Source organism: Varanus komodoensis, unplaced genomic scaffold (assembly GCF_004798865.1).
Source record: "Varanus komodoensis strain SLA01 unplaced genomic scaffold, ASM479886v1 scaffold36, whole genome shotgun sequence".
In the NCBI taxonomy this organism is placed as follows: Eukaryota; Metazoa; Chordata; class Lepidosauria; order Squamata; family Varanidae; genus Varanus; species Varanus komodoensis.
Window position 1 is genome coordinate 8,278,314 of NW_025335873.1, and position 23,971 is coordinate 8,302,284.

The following is a 23,971-nucleotide window of genomic DNA, read 5'->3' on the forward strand; positions in this document are numbered from 1 at the left end:
CCCACTCCCTTTCCCTTCTGATCTTTTCCTTTCCTTTCCTTTCCCTTTTTCCCTTTTGGGGAGGCCTGCTGGTCAACATGACAACCTTCTGTTTTCAATCTTTATTAAGTATTACTATGAATTCAAACATTATAATTATTTTCTCAATATATGCAGAAACAAATTATTAACATATGCATGGCGAAGCAACAAAACAGAAAATAAACTTAATGGAAAAGAAGGTTATACAAAAATCTGCAACATTTAAGCTATTACAAGTCATGTGTATAAATAAAGGTGACTACATCGCTTGCAAACATTAAGAAAAGATAACAAAGGTAACTCAAAAGTTTACGCTTTCTTTTCTCCTCCTCTTAACTGTTCGTGTTCCATTAGTTTAATGTTCTGGATGATTTTTCAAATATTTATCTACCATCCTTTAACCATTAAAGTATAATGGGAAGAACTGCTAATGAATGCTATTTGGGAGCAATTATGATTTTTGTAGCACGTTGGCAAAAATGTATTAGAGTTTGATTATTTCTTTATAGCAATTAAATACAATTCTTTACGGAACTATCTATAAAGCCAACAAAATATTTACTGGATTAAGAGTATAATCCTGTGGAAGTTTAGGCAGTGAAAAAGAACTGCTACTCCCAGTATGCCCTGCCAAATGGCAGAATATGCCAGGAATTGTAGACCTTCTTTTCTGTCTAAGCTTGTAATGGACTGCATCTTAAAGAGATTTCATAATTAGTAATAATGTGTGTGCATGCGCACACACATGCACACATGTATCTCCCCCAACTGAAAAAGAAAAGAAAAAGAATAATCAAGCATTGGACTCAAATTCAACAGAAAGAGATAAAAGAGCTACTGGTGTACTTCACACTACCAGCAGTTATCTCGATTGCTTTACTGTAAATTATATGCATGTTTAGACAGAGAAAAGGCCTACAACTTCCAGAATCCCCCAACCAGCCACCCCATGGCATTCTGGGGGTTGCATTATCATTCTTATTTATTACATTTCTATACTGTCCTATAGCTAAAGCTTCTGGGCAGTTTGCAGAATATTAAAAATACAATATAATACTTAATATAGAAACCATTTACAAAAGCACTTTGAAACACTCAACCATTGAAATCCAAGGACCAATTAAAATCTTTAGCACAGGCTGTCTACTGCCTGGGAATAGAGGACAATCAGGTGGACTGTTGTGGGAAGAATGTTTTGCCACCAAGAAGGCCCTCTCCCTTGTTGGTACCTCAGAGGAGGCACCCGAAGGAAGTGTCAAATGACAATTGTATGACATGTACGCTCACACTGGAAGAAGCACTCTGAGAAGTGTTTCAGCCCCAAGCCTTGTAGGGCCTTTCAGGGCAGGGCAGCATGTTGAATTGGGCTCAGGCACACACAGGCAGCCAGGGCAAGCAGGGCAGGGCCCCCACAGGGTCATGCTCAGGGTACAATCCTATATGCCTCTACCAAGGAGTACGTCCCACTGAGTTCCATGTGACATCACCATAGGCATGCCCAGTACTGCATGGGTAGCTTTCTGTCTGGGCTATGTATAGTATCAGCAGCATGAGCTTGTACTGGTTCTCCGGAAAACTAACAGGAACCTACAACTGGAGCTTTCGTGAGGATCCTTGAAGATCCTGGGAGATCTTCTGGACTTCCATCCTCATTTTAAATTGGAATTCCTTCAACCTTGAGGTTTTAATAGACTGGAGATGGGGTTTCTAAGGTGATGCCAGAGGGCACCAGTCTACCTGAAGATCCTCCTCTAAGTTTTGTAGCTTAGACTCCACTTCTGCCCTACATTTACATCCTATGGCGAGCAAGCGGGCTTTCTGTTGCTTCCACTGATTTGCCTTGTGGAAATAAGGGGTTTGTGACCAGCCAGGCCCACCATGGCAACCATTTTGGTAGCCCTTTTGCAAGAGCACCCAGGACAGTCACTCAAAATTTCAAATGTGGCCGTCAACCTCTGGAGTCCCCAGTGCTGGGTGGAACATCCTGCAAGTGGTAGGGCTTTTCCCCCCCGTCTAAACAAGCCTACAATTGCATTTTAAATGTCCATTAACTTCGTGCTTCTACTCCCTTATTTCCTGCTTCCCTGGCCAAAGGCATTTCCCCACTTCTCCCTGCTCCATCTTCAGCAGAGGGAAGGGTCTCCAGCATTCCCCCAGATGCACCTAAATTAGTACTCATTAACAGTGCGCATCCAGTGCCCTATTTTACTCACCAGAATCTCATCCTGCAAAAAGAGGGCCATAGCAACAACAGCAGCAGCAGAGAGGGCAGGAGCAAAGAAAGGAGAGATCATTACTCAAAAAAGCAGGAGTAGGAGCAAGAAACCAGGCACCCAAAAGAAGAAAAAAAAGATACAGATATATATATAGGAGATATATATATATATATATATATATAATATAAATAAACATTTATCACCAGAAACATTTACTAAATTAGTGGTATCATTGCAAAAACATCATAAAGAGCACATCACAAAACAAAATCTACATAGGTAAAAGGGGAGAGTTGAAAATAAAAACAAAACTAAGCACAGGCTGGTCACAGCAGGCAAGCCCAAAAGTGAAATATGAACAGGCCAGAAGCGTCAGCAGTGTGGCCTTCCCCAAACGTCTTTCTATGCAGCTGGCTGCAGTTGGGAGTTGGCCAGTAAAGCCCTATCTTCAGAAAAGGCATTGGTAGAAAAAGCTGGTGTGATATCACTGCACATCTACATCAATCTTCTCCAACCTGCCCCCCCCCCCGGTGTATTGGACTATGAAGCCCAGTATCCCCTGCTGGGAAGGACTCAATCATGGACATCAAGGAGGATGAACATCAAGGCTAGATCAACTTTAGATGGGTGTCCATGAGGAATATAATCAGACAATATAATGTGGTTGTTTTCTGTCTCCTTGCACATGGTGATGTGGCCAGCCACAGTGGCTACCGTCTCACCCACGCCTTTCCGTACCCAAGCACAATTAGCATCTCTTGCCTTGGGCCTCCACTGGGACTGACGCAGCTGCTGCCCGAGGCCAGGTGGAACTTACAGCTAGTCTGGTTTCTGGAGGCTCCCCAAGCCCTCTGCTCCAGCCCAGAAACTCCTCTGCCCTAACCCACTGGCTTTCCCATGGGTTGGGTTCTGGACTGCTGCCCAGGGCACCATGCAGCTGAGGGACATGTTGCCACAGCTCAGCAAAGTCGGCACACAGGCTCACCCACTGCGGATGAGTTGTGCGTTTCTAGGGCTGTTACTGCCGTTCAAGTGCCATGGCTCCCCGTCTAAGTATCCCAAGCAGGGTAGACAGGTGAGTGCCCTGAGGCACCTCTGCAAGAGAGCTGAAGCCTAACTTTGGGAATTCCAGTTCCAGGATCCGTGGCAGTGAAGATGAACTAGTTCAACAACCTCGGGGTCCTGTGGTGAAAACTAGGGCTGCAGGGTATGCTTTGTACACTCACGCCATACCCCGAAAAGTGTGATTTCCAGAGTGAACGAGCCTTCCTAGATTTATTGGCCATCGTCTCATGCTACGATGACATCCTCTTTCCATTTCATTCTTCAGACAGCTTGCCTAACATGGTATCCTCGAGATATCTTGCATTACATCTCCCATGCTGGCAAGGGTTTGATGGGAGGTGTAGTCTGAGGCACCTGAAGGTAGGGGTAGATGAATCTATCATGTTTGATGGCACTCAGTTGCTCGTTATACTAGCTCAGTCCCACCGCTGCATCACTTTCCATGGTTCATTCTAGGGAATGCATGAAAATGTGTGCATATTTTCATGTGAATCACTCAGAATGTAATATTGGATACATTTAAAAAATTGTCTGCATTTCTGAAGTATATATGTCCCAGTTTTGTGCCCCTTTTCTGTATCATACACATGTGCAAACTCTGAAGGTAGACTTTAGAAAAATCGTGGCTATTGATGATTTAATTGCATGAATTCAACCTGGTTCCTATACAGGCAGGCTTGTGTTCTATGAATCTAGTAAATTCACATAAAGATGTTAATTGAACAAATATCTCCCCCATCCTGCTCTGGAGAGTACCAGGTTAGGGAAGGCTGCTTTAGTGTGTGAACTTGTGAGCACAGCCTGTTTAGTTTTTCAGTATTATACAGTAGGAATAATAAGATAGAGTGTTACTAATATTCTACTACAAATTATTTTATTTATTTATTTACTTGGCATTTCTCTGTGTACTAAGAAGACACAAGTATCATAATAACATCAGAATATAGTACTAAGAGAATGTCAGTTTTTTAAATAATCAGAAGTCCTAGACAGAATTCACTATCTGGGTTCAGAAAACAGTAGGCAAAGCAGGTCTGGGAGACCAGGGAGACCCCTCCCTCAAGAGGAGACGAGCCCTGCCTGCTGACAGAAAAGGAGATTCTAATCCCTGCAGATTAAGACTATTAGAAGGCCCTCCTAGGAAATGGAATCTTTTTCTCCAGTGTCATGGGCTGGATGAAATAGCCTTCAGGTCCTTTCTGTCTTCACAATCCTGTTAAAAAAATATTCCATCCATCGCCTGGAAATCACAATGTATACCCATCTGACAGCTTTGAAATGTGGCCTAGAATGACAATGAAAGATGTGGTCTACCTGATTACCAGCGGTCTTCTTCTTACTCATCTGGCTGCTCCTCTGCTGAGCACTGCACGACAGACCAAACAAGACGGAAGATGTTAGAAACCTCTTTGGTTTGGGACTGCTAAGGTGCATCCAAATATTCTGAACTCAGCTTTACACTGAGCTTAAGTTCTTCTCCTTGGTGGGTTCAGCCCTGCCCATTCCCCTAACAAGGGGGTAGGGTGCTGACTTTTTCCAAGGGAAAAAGCATGCGAGTTACTAGAACAGACCGGTGCTCTTAGTACATCTGGCTCTGCCTTGCAGCGTAACTGATAGATAGTATCTATATTTATGTGGAAAAGTGGCAGGTAAATTCAATATAAAAATATAAATTAGTTTGAGAAAAGATCTGCACTTTGGAGGAGGTGAAAACTGCTAGAACTGGTTTGCTGATATCAATTCATTCAGCTATGTTTTGGTCTCTTCTTGGAGGGAGCGGGAACTATGGGTACTGCCAAAAAGAGTGCCTGTTCTTCAAAGTTTATGGCTGGTTAACGCACATGCCCAGGTCATCACGTCACATAACCAGTATAATCGTATGGACTTCCAGGAAACATGCAGGCCACCCCACCACTGAGGCTTACTTGGCAAATCCGATGAAATCTTCATGGTTGGTGTTCATGTAGGCCAGTTCGATGTCTATCAGCAGCATAACCTGGTGTGGGGGGTGCGAGCAGAGGAATGAGAGAGGAATTAGGGGCTATGCTAATGGACTCAGAGAGGGACTAACAGAGTGGGGCATAAAGAAAATCACTGGATTAATTTGTATTAGCAATGTAGGAGGAATCCACCTTGGGGTTACAAAACCCCAAATTGTGCTTGGTTTCCATGCATGTGACTTGTGGGATTTGCGTACAGAAGTATGGGCACTGGTTATAAAGTTTGTTTGTTTTTTGAAGAGAGGCCAACTGCTTGGCATCCTAACCTCAGGGATGATATCTTGGGGAACTGGTTCCCATTTCTTGTATATGTTGACTCTAAAAAGGGACGTGTAAAATCCTGCTAGTTCAATGTGATGCCAGGCCCAGCTCTAGCATTAGGCATTCACTGTAGTCAGTTAAATAGCATGGAAGGGGTAGAGATTCATGTGTCAGGTGACTAGTTCTATGCCCCTACCCATAATGCTCTTCTGTTCTGAAAAAAAAAACCCTGAGAAAATGTAGTTTTAGTTTAAAGTTGCACATGCCTCAAGACTGTGTGAGTGTGAAACCATACATACCTGATCCTTTGTCCTGCCCTCTCGCTCACGGATGTGAGTTGTAACAATTCGTTCCATTTCCTCCCGTAGATGAGGATACTGACTGAGCTGCACAGAAAGAGAAGGGGGAAAGACATGTGCATATGGGGAAATACCAAGAATAGAATGAAGGGGGCCTGGAAAACAGTGCCACCCCCTCAGCCCTCCTTAGAAGGCTGCATAGTTGGGGTGGATGATGGGGAGCATAGAGGAGATGCACAACGCAAAAGTTACAGAGAGGTTTTCCAAGTTCCAGCGTATGAGGGTCTTCCTTACGCAGCTGAGCATCTTGAGTCAGTCTTGTTGAACATTCTGCAGAGACACCCTTGTGGGAACCACATTTCCCCACAGCAGACAATATCCTGACCTCGTAGGAGAACAACCATCTGGCTGCATCCAGGTCTTGGATCAGATTACATTTTTTTGTTTAATATTGCCTCCAAACCAATTTTGCTGCCTATGGGAGATGTCTGAAACCCATCAGATGTTTAGGCACTTTAGTCCTGCCAGCTCCTTGCCTCGAATACAAGATTTTACAGGATGATGTGAAGTTGCCACAGAACCTTTGCAGTCCTCCCACTGATTCTTCCACCTTTTCTCTTGCCAGGAAAAGGAGGAGGAAAAGCCAGAATAACTTTGCTGTCTCTTTGGACAGGTCGCACTGGAAGCCAGGCCCAGTACATTCTCTGAAGGAACTCAGAATGAATGTGCATCATCTTCAAAAAAGGGACCTCACCCCAGGATGCTACAAAGGGCCATAGGCAGTGTTAGGAGGGGGCTGTGTTGTGTTGCCTTGCAAACAGAGTGGAATCCCCTAAGATGCAGCAGGGAAACTATTTTGTCTGCCAATGGATGCATTACCTCAGCGGTCATATGTCAGGGGATGCATGTCAGCACTGGGCAGAGGCCACAGAGTGGGCAGGGATACCTTTCTCACTCTCTGACCCCCTCCCCACTTTTCTTTGCCTTCCACTGTGTTTTCCTCACCCCCACTTTGCTATCCTCTTCTCTTCTCTCCCCCTTTTCCATTCCACAGAGTGGGCTGCCAAGGAGAGACAGATCTAAATTGAGCTCTTGCAGATGGCTTTTTGCAAGTAAGCCAAAGGTTGCTCAGCCCTCCCCTAAAGAGAGAACTCAGAAGCTGAAATTTATATTTCTTGCTTAGACTGAAATTGATAAGCACGATTATAGCTAAAACAATATGGTTACTCTCCTGTGGACACAAACCTGGAAATAAGCCCCATTGAATCCAATGGAATCGGCTTCACGGAGAACATGCGTTAAAATCGCATTGTACATTGGTCAAATTAGAACTGTACACATTCGGTTCTTAAAAGCAGCTTACATGCTATAATTTTTCACAGTGAACCTTGGTCACCCTGTCATGTTGAGCTGTTGGTAGTGACCAAAGTCATTTCAAAGAGAAATCACCAGTTCTGCGCTCTGCTTTACCAAGTCTGAAATGTATGAACATTTCTCTAGGACAGTCTTTCCCCACCCTTCAGATGTGTTAGACTTGAATATCCATCATGCCCAGCTAACATGGTGTTCCAGCCAGGGAAGATGTGATCTGACACATTTGAGGGCAACATACTGAGGAAAGGGTGTTCTAGAATTCTTAACTGTCCGCAGCTCTAGACAGAAAGAAACACCAGGGCTTCGTTATTTCTTGCTGGCAAAGGCAGAAAGAATCATGTGGAAGAAACTGAAAAATAACAATGACAACAGGAAATTGGAAAATCTTTCTCAGCTTTTTGTGGAAATAATACAAAATAATAACCATCCCACTGATACAAAATGGAGTACTATGAGATGCAAAAAGCTCTCCATTTATTCAACGTCTTGATCATTTGGACAAAATTTACAAGCAAAATGAGAGGAATGGCGGGGGGGCGGGAATCATAGTCATGTTACTCAAACTCATGCAGGGGAAAAGACCCTGACTGGGGCATGCACAGGAAGCATGAGCTGGCACATGTCACCAGCACAGGACGTCACATCCACGGTGGACCATGCATCAGGATGCAAAAGGGCAGGGCAAGGCAGACGGTAGCGCAAGCAGCACCCAGAAATGCCATGATCCTGAACGGGAGAGCAGGCGCGCCTGAGAAATGGGGGCTTGTTTGGAAATGGGTTGGCAAATCCAAGAGGTATTTTGTCAGCGTCTGTGGCACCACAGTTCCCTCTCTGGGGCTTTCCCCACGTGTCTCTCATTCCAGGACCTGGCCACTGCAGCAAATGCCTCTAACTTCAGAACACGGCTTCACACGGCAAAACTTGCTCTTTGCCAGGCAGCAGGGACCCAACCTGCCCTGGCCGCTTCCTCTCATTTCTCACAGCCTCCGCTGCTGCACCTTTCTGCTCTTTCTCTAGCTGCCTCACTCCAGTTCTAGGTGTTTCCATACCTCTGTAAGCAGGCATAAAACTGGCTACTGCTGCAGCACACACAGGGCAGTAAGGATGGCCGGATCTGTTCTGTCAGTGTTTCACAGATTGTCAGGCGCCATCTGCTCTTTGGTGGAATTGCATTTTTTTTTTTCATTTCCCAAACTTGTGTTCATCTGGACTCACGCAGATTTGCAGTTGCACTTCTGAAAGTGTACAAATCTCACTCAAAGGTGCAAATCGCCTCCCATGCACATTTTTGCAATTTAGTCTGGAGGGAAATGCATATTTTGTTGTATGTTTCTACAATTTGTGCAACATTTCAGAAAGTAAAAAGCCAGTCTACTGTAGAATCCATGGGTTGGGTTTTTAGAGATCTGTTTTCATTTGAAGCTGTTGGGGATTTCTATGACTTCCCTACACAGTGAAACAGAAAAACACACACATGTGCATGTTTCACACAAGACTAGGTATGTGTAGCTCTAAGTTCCTTTCATTAGGACACAGTTAAATTGTCTGTCATATTTCATACTGAAACAGATAACATAGGCCTGACCTGGAAATTGCAAATTATTGGGATCATGGTAAAATATTTTTCACAGGAGGTCTTCTATGCCCTTAAGAGCCACCAGACTCACACACACACACACAAATAAGCAAGTGAAAAGTGCTGAGGCTCAATGAAAGGAAAGTAGATCGTATTAAGGCTGTGTCACAATGAGGATGAGGTAGTTTATTTAATTCCTGGTTAACCAAGTCCTTTATTCAGCAATAAGGAGAGAAACTCATTTCACATATACGTGAAGGACAATAGCTCAAAACAGCCCCAGGCATCACAAGATAGGGCTGGGCAAGACCTCCTCCCAGAAATCCTGGCGAATTGTTGCCAATACCTGTTACCAACTTTGTATGCCCCTAAACCCCCCCCCCCCATCATTTTATCTCCCTACTCGAAATCAAGCTGCTGAAGACTCAATCTTCTGCAAGTTCAGGCAGAAAACAGACCTACAACTCCCAGCTTGCCCTGATTAGTCACAAATGGCTTGGGAATTCTGGGAGTTAAAGGCCTTAATTCTGCACCAGACTATACCTTTAATTTCCCAGCATCGCCCTGCTATTAAATGGCGCAGGAAGAGAACCATGGGGTGGGGGGAGTGGTGATCCTAGGAAGGGGATTGTATACAAGCAGCATCTGTGGGCTATGGAGCATTCGGCACTTCCAGTGGGGTAAAAAGAGAGAAAGAATAAGTTAATTCATTGTTATTTTGTATTTTCACTATTCTTCACCATTTCTTCCCCAGATCTAAACTTTTAATTCTCCCTTGAGCACTGGTTCATTTATTCATCTCTTCCTATGGCTCAGCTGTACGCATGCACACGGCACATACACACCCACACAAAGGCACTCAGAAAACAGATGGATTCATTTCCTGTGTAGTTAACCAACTATTAGTAATGATCTTTTAAGGGATGGACCAGGATGCGGTTTTGTAGCAAGCAGCTGCCTCTGCCGTGACTAAAATGGATATTTGGGGACAAGAAAAACAAAACAAGCCCCACAGGAAGACATCTGGGTGCTGTAAGTGTCTCTAACATGTAGGTCTGTAGACACCCAGCCTAAAATTCCAAAGAAATTTACTGGATATAAAGGTGCATACACAGTCAGCACCCTCCGGCAGAGGCCCACTGACAACAGACCCATGAACTTGTTCGTCCTCTTCTCTACTGCAGCCTATTTGTATGTCTGCCTCTTGTTGTGTCCCAGACAACAGTGCCACAGCCTCCTTGCTCCCTGGCTCTCTGCCTTGCAAAGAAAGAAAGGGGAAGCGATGGCGAGAAAGAGGATGGGACGCAAGAGCTGCCGGTGGCCTCGGGGATGAGGGGGCAAGCTCACTGAGGGAGGGGGCCCATGGACGGTGTTTTGCCCAAGGACCTTCTGAAACATGGAACAGCCCCGGGGCTCATGTTTACAGCTGTCTGAAGCAGGCTACCCCAACCTGTGCCCTGCAGATGTTTCAAACTGCAGTTCGCATCAATCCCAGGCAATGTCCATTGCAGTCTGACACTTCTGCAGGGCACCAGCTTGGAGAAATCTGGTCTGCAGGATAGGACGGCCTTGTGGCATTATGAAGGCAGATGGTGTACATGCCGCAGGTTGCTCTGGAATGCATCGGCATCAGCTTCTTGGGCAGACCCTACCCAGCTCTAGCCTAGGGCTGCGACCTTGCTGGTTTTGGAATTTTGTTTTCTGATATAGAGCTGCTAAACTCCCTTATTAAAGATGTGAATGTGAGGAGGGAAGGAAGGAACCCACCCCCAATAAACAAAAGCATCCCTCCCAGGGCCGTCTTAACAGCATTATGGGCCCCTGGCAAAGCAGTGTACTGGGGCCCCTATGACAACTACAACTACTGTTAATTTTGGAAGTTTTCCAATTTTCCAAGGGTTAACACACACAGATTAGTATGGGGCCCACGGGCAAGTGCCCATCAGGCCCATGCGTTAAGACAGCCCTGATTCCCCCATACAAAAAAGGTCTTGAAAAAGATGGAGTTTCGCCAACCTATCCTTGGTTTTTCCCCTCTGCTCTCCCACTACCAGGCATTCACATTTGTTCTTCCCCCAACCCCCACTGTGCTTAAAGTTATACAAAAGCAAGCAGAGGCAAGGTGTGGACCAAGGCTCCCCTGGAAGCACAGAAACAATTAGCATTGTCTTGCTCAGCAAGAAAAAGCAGCTACAAAGATGGAGGATTCCAAAGGGCAGGAGCTCAGGTGCTAAAGAAAGGCTTGTGTAATATTTCTCTTGAAAAGGTGACAGGATCATCTGCAAACCCTCCACTCTGGCTTGGTTTGAACTTTAAGGGCCAGGGGTGGCATTGAGGCCCAGTTCACCTGAAACAACAACCCAGAGTACAGGTTGTGGAATCATGTGCAAACCCTGTACTATGGTTTAACTGTGGGTCAGTAGTCAAGAACAACCCAGGAAGGGGACACATGGCTTGGATTGGATTGCAAGTTCTGTGATGCTCTTGGTTAACAATTCAGATTCAAACCACAGTGCAAGGTTCACACATAACATCAACCTGCAATGCAACAAACAACCCACAATTCAGCAACAGATACTCAATTCATATATATTTTGAATTGTGTCAGTATGTGTGAACCAGGCCTAAATGTTTTTGCACCAATGGGTCTTTTCCTTCCAATGCAGATTGAGGTTCAGTGTATAATGGACTCTTAAAATACAGGGGAGGGGGGTCATTTCCTGTGTGCCAGAATGTCCATTTGGCTAGAATGCCAGTTTACAGGCAAACTTGCTTTCTTCTGCCTTTTGTCCCACATTAACAGTATTCATGAAGTCACCCAAATAAACTTCAGCGAATCTAGTTACATTTTCTTTCTCTAACTATCTCTCCTCTCTCAAGCTTGGGAATATCTTTGTGTGTTTGAGAGATCCAGCCCTGTTATACAAGAGAAAAGCTGTGTGTGGCTTCTCAAAATGTGCAGCTTTACCTTTAATAGATTATCTGAGTGGTGAAACAAGCATATTAGGAGCCTGGCTTAGTTTTAATAAACACATTGACATCAACTAATGGGCAAGCCTGCCTTTTTAAAGAGGTATGTGGCGCCCCCTGATGGACTGCATGGGTCCAAGAAAACAGCACCCCGATCCAAGAATATGGATGCAGATAGGCTCGTTTGAAAAAGTCCTGGAATGCTACCATTCCAGTCAAAGAAGCCAATCTGACTATCCCTTCTCTTAATTAGTTTTCCAAAGCCTGGATTTCCAAATGGGGCAGCAGAAGCACATAAAAGACGCTTTCAACATGCAAGTCAGTGAATGAGGGAGACTTGGAACAGGATTTCATTCTGAAACAAAAGGCGGGAACAAGGCTGAGCTAACAAGCAATTGTCCTTCATTTAGTTGACTTCTGAATTGCTCGCTATGGCTTGGCTCCCTCTTTGACTGAGTGACAACACAGCACTTTTTCTTCATGGAAAGAACAATATGCTACAAGATTGCTGTTTCTCTTTCTCCGGAAAGAACTTGGGAACAGCACCGTCATCACCCCCAGAAAGAGTGCAATGGTTCCATTTACTCCGTGTTGTCATCTGTGGATGAATCAGTTACAAGGCAGCTGAGGAACCGATGGAGGAGGCTTCTGCCAGAGAAGCCGACAGGGCCATGGCAGCTGGGTGGCTGTGGCTTGTAGCCACAAAGCCAGCCCAAGCTTTCCTATTGTTTCCTTCACAGTTGACAAAGGGAGGGAATTTGCTGCAACATGCACTTGACTGGGGGCTGTTTCTCCCGTCACTGGCGCAGAGGTCGACCAGGTACGATCACGGCTACGGTCCCCAAGGCAGACACGACCACAAGCAACACGACCCACCACAGTCAAGCCACATTTCAGCTCAAATAAACTAGCCTGTTCCGTCACTTGTACTTCCTCACTGTTGCGAAAATCTCAACCTCTTCTTCATGCCTGCTGGATCTCAGCTCTTTGCTCAAGCTCAGGGCCAGTGTCAGGAGAAGGCCTGGGCTGGGCACCTGCGAAGGGCCCACAACCCAGCAGAGATGCACCAGCAGCAGCGGCTGCAGCCGCTGCTCCTTCTCTTCACCATTGCAATCTGCTTGTCAAATGACAGAGGTGTTCAGAATTATGCAGTGTGGAGAAAATGGATAGGGAGACCTTTGTCTCTCTCACACACAATACCAGAATCCAAAGTAGTCGAGCTGATGGATAGGAGATGCAGGATTAATGAAAGGAAGGACTTCTTCACATAAAACAGTCGTTTCAGGCACTCAGCGCATCCATTTCCTCAAGACGTATCCATTTCCTTTGGACAGCTTTAAAGGGTGACTGGGGAAATACATGGATGAGAAGGCTATTGAGGACCACTAGTCCCGATGGCTCTATGCTCTCCCCAGTGTCGGAGGCAGTATGCTTATGCGCTCCAGGCACTGCGGGACGTGGGTGGGAGGGGTCGCTGCTCTCACGTCTGGCTTGTAGGCAGTGGAAGGGCCACTCTGTGAGCAGCACACTGGCCTGGGCAGCCTTCGCTCTAATCCAGCACAGCTCTTCTCAAGGTACCGTGTTCTTGCTCTGGCCCAGACAACGCAAGAGGCAAGGAGGAGCAGCAGACGCGGCTGCTTCCGTCCCCGCGGGCTGCCTGCCTGCTGAACAAGCAAGTGGGAACAATGCTGAGAAAGAGGATGAGGAGCAAGAGCAGCTGTGATGATGGGGGTGAGAAGGTAGGTGCACTGAGGGAGGGGAGCCTCTGAGGTGTCCTGCCCAGAGCCTGGATCCAGCATTGCGCAGCCCTAGCAGCCGCAAGCATCTTCCAGCCATCCTTCCCCTGCAGGCAAACTCTGCCCTGTGCTCTGACACTGGTCCCTAGTTGTCCTCTCTCTGCCTGTGGTCGCTCCCCTGGCCTCGGCATGTGGGCGTGCGTGTATGCGCGTGCGCGTGTGCGTGTGTGTGCACGCAGTGTGGGATTTTGGTTAGGGTTCTCTCTCTTTGGGGATGCTGGATTTCTTTACCTTGTTGCTACACTTTCTGATGGTGGACGTGAGCTCGCTCACAACCATGTCCACACACTTCAGACAAGGCTCCTTCAGTTTCTGCACCTGCTTTTTCACTATGGCTTCAAAAGCGAGGTCAGGTGTGAAGAGACCCGTTCTGCACGGCAAAAGGAGCAGGGAGAGGGGAAGAAGCAACAAGGAAGGAAGAAGTGTGAAGCAGACAGAGGGGGAGAAGAGGAGAAAGCAATCAGATAGAAGGGATGGGGGGAGAGAGTTTGAAAGCGGGGAGAGAGAGAAAGAGAGAGAGAAGAGAAGAGAAAAACACAAGGCAAAAATGAGAAGTGAGATTTTTGGATCACTCCACACAGGCAAATCTAACTCAGGTGAGCATCACTAAAGGACCCCAAGTGCTGCCAAGCATCAGGTGAGTTTTGCAGGATGAAGAAAGGGCAGAATGTAAAACTGCAAGCTGAGGTGTGATCAATGAAACAGACAGAGGGGTACACACAAGGATCTGTTCCTCCTCCCCACCTAGGTCTCTCTCTGATAAGCAATGGAGCCTGCAAAGACCAACCTTTCTGCACCCTGCTTAAGAGTCTCACTGTGGTCTCAGCTCATCTCCCCTCCTCCCTTAGGGATGCTTTCACAGCAAGCCTACATTGTAGGAACCATGAAAATGCCACAGTGGGTGTGTGTGAACATCAACACAACCACTACATAGTCAGCCTTCCCCAAACTGGGGTTTTCCAGATGTTTTAACTACAACTCCCATCATCCTAACCACTGGCTCTGCTTGCTGGGCTGATTGAAGTTGTGGTCTAAAACTTCTGGACAGTGGCAGGTTGGGAAAAAGCTTTCCTCCAGGCTCACTTCTTGGAGGCCTCCATGAAATTTATTTGTGAAAAGGGTTATGAGTTAAATGTCCCGTGTGTTATTGTCACAGAACAACTGAATACCCTTCTGCAAGTTAAAGTTTGTTATGAAGCTACATTCTACAACCTGACAAATGAAATATATTCCCTTCTCTGGCACAATTTCTCTACCATTAGACAGAGACAGGTACATAAATACAACATTTGCACATTGGAGAACTTTCTGGCCCCTCCTCCCTCCCTTACCAGGCCTTACACTGACAGTGCATGAAGACGTACATTAAAAAAAAAAGAATCTGCAGTATCCGCCCTGAGACATTTGTAGGGAATGGGATAGAAAAGCTATAAATAAATAAATAGCTTTTGCCCTTCCAGCCTTGCTTCTACTCTTGTTTGAAATGCTTTGGACGGACATACTTAACAACGAATCAAATGCTGATTGTCATCTACATCCCCCCACAACTTTCAAAAGACTGGTTTGTCTTTCAAGATTCAGGTCATGTCAAAATAGCCACCATCCCCATAATCAGAAATAATAAATTAAGTTCAGGGCCATGTGCAGTTATTCTGACTCATAAACCATTCTGCATGGGGCTCAGGGACCATGGGATTTGAGCATTTCCGGCTTAGGGGGTTATATTCCAAGTTCTAGAGCCTTTCTCTATGGATGCACCCATGTTGAAGCCCTAGTCACTCTTGATCAAATCAAATAGCTGTACCCATATGAACATCCCAATTTTGTTTTCACTAAACTCAAACAGCAAAGCACCCACTTCATTTAGCTCACAGGTTCTGCTGCTTGCCTCCCTTCTGCTCTTTCCCTCTGTGCTGCAAATCATCTCCCTGCTCCTACATGTCCCATTATCTGCTTCTTCCTACATCCCCCAAGCTAGTGATAGGTGCCTTTCCAAAACAGGGGTGCCCGCAAGGTTTGGTAAAGACTACCACAACTTCCAGCTACTTAAAGTCAAGCTGCAACAACTCAGATTTAGGCTAGATATCAGGAAAAGCTTCCTCACTGCCAGAGCAATATGACAGTGGAACCAGCTTCCTCAAGAGGTGGTTGACTCTCCCACACTACAGACATTCAAGGCAAAACTGGACGGCCATTTGAGTGGGATGGTGAGTCGTGGTGTCCTGCAACAGCAGGGGTTGGACCCAATGGCCTTCATGGCCCCTTCCAACTCTACTATTCCATGATTCTGGGAGAGTCGATTGTATCCATTGCCTTTCATTCATTAGCACCTTCAAGGTCAACTAAATCCATACCATAACAGACAAACTCTACTGTGTTTCTAGGCCTGGTGAAATGAACTCAGCAAGAAACCCTGAGGCAACAGCAGAACAAACAAGAATTCTGGAGTAATTAGCTGCAGCAGCTCTGCAGTAACTACAGTCTGGGTGTGATCCCAAACTTGGTGAATCCATGAAAGATTGCTCCTGTACCACAGGTGCCTGCACTCAGTTAAGTTTCTACTGGCTCACATCTGTGACATCACAAGCATGACTATTTCATCACCAGCGTCATCCAATTTCTGGGACATTTTCCCCTTTCTCCTCCCAGCTCTCATAATGCTTTCGGATTTGGACGTCACAGCCAGAGCCAGGCACAAAATGGTGGCTCAGACAAGCAGATGCTTTCTACAAATGAAGGTGTACAACCCAGGGGTTGTCAATCAGTATTAGAAGCAAGTTCACAAGTTAGTTTTACAGAAAAATTCACTGCTCGTGTTTCCCCAAGAGTTCTTTTTATTTATTCCTTTATTTAAAACATTTGTATGCTGCCCAATTGTGCCATAGCAAACTAATTAAGAGGAGGAAAGAATCTTTTTAGTTATTGCTGTTGGGAGTAAGAAACCCCTTGCTGATCTACCACAAATCATCCAGAGATCTCTCAGTAGATCCTATTCTAGAAGAATGCATACACAAGCTCCTTCCTCTGACTTGGGTCCCCTGTACTCACTGGAAAAGTAAGAGGGAAATTCTTCTCCGTATCAGTTTCAGACAGTAATTTTACTACTCATACAGATCTGCCACTCAGGGAAGTGGGAGCAGGGAGGGAGGAAGAAAAAAGTGGGGGAAGGATAAAGAATGTGAAGGGTAAATATGAAAATGGATAAACACAGAGGTGGAAGGGGGACCTGGAAGGGGGAAAAGAAGAGTAGAGAATGATGACTGACAAATGGGGAAATCAGCGGGGGTGGTTTGGGCAGATAGGTGGGGAGGCATGAGAAGCTGGCACTTCAGATCTAGTAATTCGGATGACCTGCATACTTGGCAGCCCCAAGAGCTTGTGCTTACCAGGCACTGATGGCACATTTCTGGGTGCTCCCCACAGCCACAGCCCCCCAAAAGGACAGCAGGGTAGACAAGGAAAGCTCCTTCCAACATTCTAGAGCCTTGAGGAACCAGAGACAGGGGCTGGTCGCTTGGTGGGGGCCCAGCCAGGACCCTTGCTAGCTCCTACAGCCTCCTGCCAAAGCAACCAGGAGTTTCATCTTTCATTTTGGCCTTGATCCACCACAAAGGACCTTGTAGAACACTTCCTTCTTTCACCCTGCCCAGTTACCTGTTCCCAAATGGTCAGCAGCTGGTCAACCATGCCAAGAGTTCCAAGTGCCTCAGTCTAAGAGAGTCAAATGCTATTTTATAAAAAATATGCCAGTACCTGGGGAGGCAGCCTAAAGTAGCAGACTAGGACCAAGAGAAGCAGTGGTATCTCTCCTGTATTCTTCACTCCTGTGTATTGTTTCCAGCTTTAGAAAATAAGACTGCAATAATTTGGGAAGTGGGGTGGCTAGGATAATGGCAGCTCTGTGCACATGTCCAGCCCCCTGGGAAAGCCAATCGGTAGGAAAGGACAAAATACCTAAAGGGTCCCATTCCAAGAGGCTGGAAGAGAGAGGCAGGTATTCAAGAGAGGAGAAATGTTTTTAACTCAGTTCTCTTCTGCTCCCTGCTGCTCTTCTGAGAAAGGACAAAACCAAGCCAATCAGAAAACATGCCAAGCTGCAGGGGTTTTAGAGAATAGATCCCTAAGATTTGGAGTCCTAAGAAAGAGGCAAGCACGGTAATGGTGAAGACAAACGTAGCATTTTAAGTGTGGCTTGACAGCACCGCCACTGGTCTTCCAACAATGGTGTACTTTCAGTCTTTCTATAGTTTCAGATATAGCTCTGGAAAAGTTCTGCATGTTTTCAGCATGGTTCAGTTTGAACCAGGGAAAGAGTGCTGTGAAAATCTATTGGCTAGAGCCTGGGACATCACCAATACACCTCCCATACCAATTTTTGGAGCAGTCTTAAAACAATTTCCAGACATATTTTGTAAAATGTGAATTCTGAACATGTTTTCAAAAATTAGTATGTGCCAATTTGGAAGGAGGGAAATGTAGGCAGGCAGTTTAGTATTTGAGAGTGGGACAAGCAGACACATCTCCTTGACTTGGGAAGCACTAGGTCAACCATCCCCAACCTGCTGCTCCTGGACTTCAGATCCAATAGACCCAAACCAATGGTCAGAAATCCTGGAAGTTGCTGTTCAAAACATTTAGAGTGCAGGAGGTTGGTGAAAGCCACACTATGCAGTAAACCTGCTGCTTTAAAATGCAGGTAAATTACCAGCTACATCCACTCTTAGAATGCTACATCTGGTTTCCTATTCATATTCCAGATCTGAACTGCAGAGGGTCTCAAATCTTCTGAGGGAGCTGGAATTAATGGAGAAATCATGTCGTAGAGGGGGGAAAGTACTTTGATGTTTGTTTCTTTGCTGTTGATACTTAAGGATATTTTCTCCCATAGATGCAAAAAAGAACGTCATCCTTATCTATGGGAGCAGAGAGGATGCAGCGGCCCCTCAACAGTGGCCGTGGGATCCAAAACTCTAGGGCTCCACTTCCCCTGCCCTTGCCGCGCTTGCCAATGCTTTGACTGGAGGGATGTGAACAACTGACCCACACCCCTTAGGCCTTTCCATCTCTTTCCGATTGGCTGGGAGACCCCAGGCTGGATTCACTCAAGTCTAGTCATGCTGTTAAGGAGGGTGGTTAGGAGAAAAGCAACAATGAAGTCTATTGCTACCACGCAGGGTTGTTGCCCCGATCACAAACGCTGTGCTTCAGCCAGTGAAGTAGGGAGGCATGAGCGTGCTTGAACTGCATGCTCCCCTCCCGGGTTACCTTCTTGGTGCACTGTCTAACGGTATTGATTAACTCCGAAATGACCATATCCACACATTTCAGGCAAGGCTCTTTGATCTTCTTCACCTGCTTTTTCACAATGGTCTCAAAGGCCATGTCAGGTGTGAAGAGACCAGTTCTAAACGCCCGGGACGATGTGGACAAGACAAGGCAGGAGGGAGGGGAGGGAGGAAGGAGAGAAGGGCAAGGAAAACATCACAGTGTTACATGAAAGTTTTGGAGCCAGTTGCTCAGATCACAGGACAAAAATAAAAAGAGCACAGCTGGGGTGCCTGCTAGGTAGAACTCAAAAACCCAGGAAAGAGAAGCTGTCATCAACAAGAGCTCCATCGGGGCAACAAAATCTGATTTCCAACAGGAACTTGGCAGTCCAGATGGAAGTTCTTAAAGGCAGAGTGAAGGGTGAGCTTCCTGCTCGTACAGGCCTTGGGTCTGCCAGCCTGCCTATTCCTGTGTCCTACCCACTCCCTCATTCAAGCCTTCCTCCACTTTCCTAATCCATTTCATTTTTCTCTAGTACTTTGAAGCATGTTATGCTACTGAATTCTGTGCTAAGTTTGTGATGGATAGGTGTTACCTTCACTTTTTGTGACCCACAGGGAAGAGAAAAGCAGGGAGATCATATAGGGAATAGACATTGGCCTATAGCCAGGGCTGGACTTGGGATGGGGTACTTCCCTCTAAAATTTTTCTGCCCTCCATTTTTTAACAAACAAATCATTAAAATAGTTTAGAAATTTGTATTTAAAAAGCCTGAAAACCAAATGAGTTGCCCCTTTACCTTTTGGATAAACCCACCCCAGAACTTTTAGGCTGGATTTTCAAGCTGCATAAAAATCCATGCATGTTTTATATGCACTGTATGGTAAAATACATTTTCATATATAATTTGTGGTAACGTGCACATTTTCACAGGCGTTTTTATGGCAAGATGTACATTTTTATATTCATCTTGATGCATTGTAAAGCCAAAAATGGCATCACAACTTCCAGAGATGTGTGCAATCAGAAGATCGAGTGTGTTTTGATCTGCACATTAATTTGCAAGGTGTGAACTAGACTGGTTTGCTTCCAGATGTGGTCTATACAAAATGTTAGAACATCCCTATTTAGGAAGTTCCTATAGACGTAGCACACACCGGACTACCTGGACGGTTCTGGGAGTTTGTTCCACCAGGGTACTAGAGTGTCACAAGATTGTAAAACTGAGCCCTTGTTGATACTCAGAAAAGCAACATAAAGGAATGGCTGGATGGGGTGGGGTAGGAGTTAGGATGTTACTTTCCATGTTACTTCCTCTTACCGATGACAGCACTTCCCCTTCCACCATAATTAGAAAGGAAGCTTTACCTCTGGGAAACAGCCAACAAGTTTCAAAGCCAATGGCCTGGTCAGGTGTTCCTGTCCATCTGCCAACCTACCGCACCTCTGAACTCTTCTGGACCCAGGCTTGGATGTTCTAGAGATACTGCCAAAAGAAAGGAGCAGAGGCCCCACCTCTGGCGCATTGATACGTGCCTGATACCATGGATGTTCTTAATGGCATAGCTTATTTCTCGTCGAAGCTCCTTCTCGTCAAATTCCATCTGCAACAGGAGAAAAGGCCATCAGTGGGACCAAATGCCAAGATGCTGTCATGCCCAACACATAGGCAGCTAGAGAAGTTCAGCAACATAAAGATGAGGAGACTCTTTTCATGTGTAAAAAAGGGGGTGTAGGGATGATCATCAGTTAAAAAGAAGACACAAAATAACGACAAGGAAACGGAAGACCACCACAAATTAAAAGAAGACAAAAATAAGATACAATTCAGGAAAAGACTGCGGAGATGAAGAAAGTGCTGAAGTCAAAGACCAATGGAAGAGCAGTTTTACCTTCACCAGCTCAAAGGGGAATCGTTCATGGAAGATGCGATTGATTCTGGCACCTCCAGAGAGTTCATAGGTGTCGATCTGATCCCCAGAACCTTCAATGCGTTTCTCAAAGTCCACAGCAAACTGTTGAACCATCCTACACAGAAAAAGCCAATGTCGTGAAGACCCCATCCAGAAAGCACTCCCACCTGGTTGAATAATTCTGTAATTCCAACTGAAGCCATCCATCTGTTTACAAACATCCGCTTGTGAGCGTGTGGTGGGCTTTCTTCTCCTATTGTTATTTCATGGTAGCCTTCTGAGTGGATTATCACACCACACTTGACATCGGCTGGGCTGCCCTTCAAGACAGTTCAGAGGCAACTGTCACTGCACTACCATTAGACAGCATACAGATGAGGAAGGCCCAGGGAGAACAGAGGGCCATGGCTCTAGCGGTGGCTTTCCATTTGCTTTCAAGCTCGGATCAAGGCGATTCCAGCCATGAAAGGTTCAGAGGGTGTTGAACTTTCGGAAGCACCTTCTGTAAATTCCTCCTTGGCTGCTCAGACCTTTAGCACAGCTCTTTTTCTGTGCCCCCCACCCCCACTGCCAGCTCCACGCTACTTGGAGCTGGAACTGGTGGAAACACAAGGCAGGGCTTTATCTGTTGGTGAGCTCACACTTTGGAAGTACATGCTCAGGAAGAACCTCCTTGACACTTCCTTGTTCACCTTTTATTTATAATGAAGAAAGAGAACTTTCTGCATTTACTGATACTGGTACTGCTGCCGCATTATTATAGAAAAGAATTATAAAGTTGGAAGGGGCCTACAAGGTGAAAGAGTCCAATGCCCTTAGCCTGACTTCAGCTGATGTATTTTGATTGATTTTATTTCTTTTGTTTATTAAAGTAATTAATTTACCATATTTCCCCTAAAGCAGAGGTGGGAAATTTGTGACTCTCCAGATGTTTTGGCCCATAACTCCCACCAACTCCAGCCGATGTAGCCAATGAGGAAGGACGGGAGTTACAGACCAGAAGATCTGGAGAATCAGGAGCAGCCTGCTCCTGTTTTAGAACCAGTTTTGCTGAAAAGCAACCAAAACATTTATCAAGTAATCATACACCACTCACTGAAGCAAAGCTTTAGTTTTGCGAGCAGGGTCATCGGGACGGAAGTTCTTATATTCCTCCACTTCCTTCTCAATGGAGAGAAGCTGGCTTTGGAGCTTGTTCCGCAGGCCTGGCAGTGTGTCTCGGATATGATTGGTCAGTTGCTGCACAAAAAGAGGACTTCTTTTAAAAAATGTCCGGTAAAATCTCATTGGGTTGGTTCATGCACAAGCTGAAGGCTGGGGTGTCTCAGAGCAGGAGAGAAGAAGGCTGTCCTATATTCGTGCAGCTGGTCCTCTCCACTCAACCCCTTTGGCAGTGTTATTTTTGTGGCATTGGAGGAACTCCTAGCCCAGTTCTTTCCAAGCCATCTGGGAGGGAGGGAGGGAGAAGGGGGATCCCAGTGAAGATCCCCAGTTCTGAAGTTAGAGCAAATTTCTGATCTGGGGACTGGGAATCCCAGACCGTCCCAAGACTGTAGTACTCAGACGGCATATAAAATCTAGGCGTAAATAAATAAATCCAAAAAATGCTGTGGCTGTCTAGGGACCATAGGATTGCTCTCTCAATCCATTGACATGACCAATCAGTTGATTAAATGTTGCAGTTCTGATTCTGACTTAGCACAGTGGAAGGAATGCCACTCCAGAAGCTCTATACAAGCTAGTCCGCTCTGTGGCTGTCGTTACCTGGTTCAGAATTTTCTGCAGGTAGGGGGTGCCCATGCGATCAGCCATGTGCCGGTAAGCTGGGTGGGAGAGAAAGAACTTCCTCTCTGCGGCAAGGGCAGCCTGGATGTCCTTCTTCCCATCAATATCCTTCTGGCTTCTGTTGACTACACCAATGTAACCTAAACAAGGACAGCACGGAAAATCAGGGGGCAAAGGAACACAGCTGCACCAATAACTGCATATTTAGATGGAAAAGAATGCCCTACAGTTCCCAGCATGCTCTAACCTGCTGATCAAGATGGAAGCCATCCAGAACGTTTTCCATGAAATATCACTAGGCAGAATGATAATAATTCTTACTGCTCCAAATAACATGACTAGATAAATAAGGCCAGATTTTTTTTACTGTTTTAAAGTGCTGCTCAGCACCAACAGATGGCTTTTTAACAAATAGGGTGATAGAATAATAAATAATAAATATTCTTGGGACTCTCTAGCTTAGAAAACATGGGGGATGCCTTGATAAACATGTATCAAGGATCATTATTACTATCCAAACTTGCCCCTGTTTCATACTACTAGAACCCAAGGGTCACCCATTGAAGCTGAATAATGGAAGATTTGAAATAGGCAAAAGACAGGACTTCAGCACAGGGTGCATAATTCAGCTATGGAATTTGCTACTATAAGATGCAGTGATGTCCACCAATTTGGATGGTTTTAATAGGGCATTAGATAAATTCCCAGAGGCTATCAATGCCTTGTAGTAATGACGGGCATATACTATTTTCAGTCTCAGAGGCAATATGCTGGGGAACTTGGTGAGAGGGCTCTGCTGCACTCATGCCCTGCTTGTACATTTCCCATAACCACCCAGTGGGCCACAGTCATGTGCTGGTCTTCCCTGCTCCCACCCCTCTGAAGCAGTTCAGGACAAAGGCTTTCCAACTTAAGTGTTTTATTAAAGCTAGGCAGCTAGGCTGGCTTTGTAAGGCAAAAGAAGAGTATTGCAGAAGTCCATTACCATTTACACAAGCAAAATTAGAATAGTGGTTATTAGGGAAATGCAACTTGATGGTATGAAGTTGATTCCAAGCAGCATTCCTCTCCTCCTTCCCAAACCCAAATGAGGTGCCTTCGTCTTCAGAGTGGCTCTTGCCACTTGTGGGGAAGAACCTCTGACCCTTCTTCATGGGTCTGCTCATTTTACCTGAAGCAGTATGAACAGGCTGATGATGTTTAATCTGCACCCACTTAACTTCGAATGTTCAAGTGAGTTTCTTGCAGAATTTGAAAGCATCCTCAGCCACCTGTCTTATCTCTAGACCGGTTGGTGTTGGCCTTGGCATTTCAGTTAAGTATTCTGAGTCTGAAACAACAACCTTTGAAGAGTGCATTATGTGAGAAGAGCCAGTGAATGAACAGAACACTGGACGGGACAAGCCTTGCGTCTGATTCAGAAGGGC

General features: G+C 45.6%; 1 protein-coding gene across 1 annotated transcript in view; it reads right to left on the bottom strand.

Moving 5' to 3' along the window:
- The window catches only part of DNM1 (dynamin 1), an 86,053-nt gene that overhangs the window by 32,894 nt on the left and 29,188 nt on the right, over positions 1–23,971 (bottom strand). Inside the window, exons 6-13 of the mRNA XM_044440119.1 lie at positions 22,524–22,684; positions 21,856–21,998; positions 20,739–20,874; positions 20,383–20,450; positions 13,810–13,948; positions 5,863–5,949; positions 5,228–5,298; positions 4,617–4,668 (exon numbers count right to left, since the gene is read on the bottom strand). Coding sequence (XP_044296054.1) covers positions 4,617–4,668; positions 5,228–5,298; positions 5,863–5,949; positions 13,810–13,948; positions 20,383–20,450; positions 20,739–20,874; positions 21,856–21,998; positions 22,524–22,684 — 857 coding nt within the window. The remainder of the gene's footprint in view (positions 1–4,616; positions 4,669–5,227; positions 5,299–5,862; positions 5,950–13,809; positions 13,949–20,382; positions 20,451–20,738; positions 20,875–21,855; positions 21,999–22,523; positions 22,685–23,971) is intronic.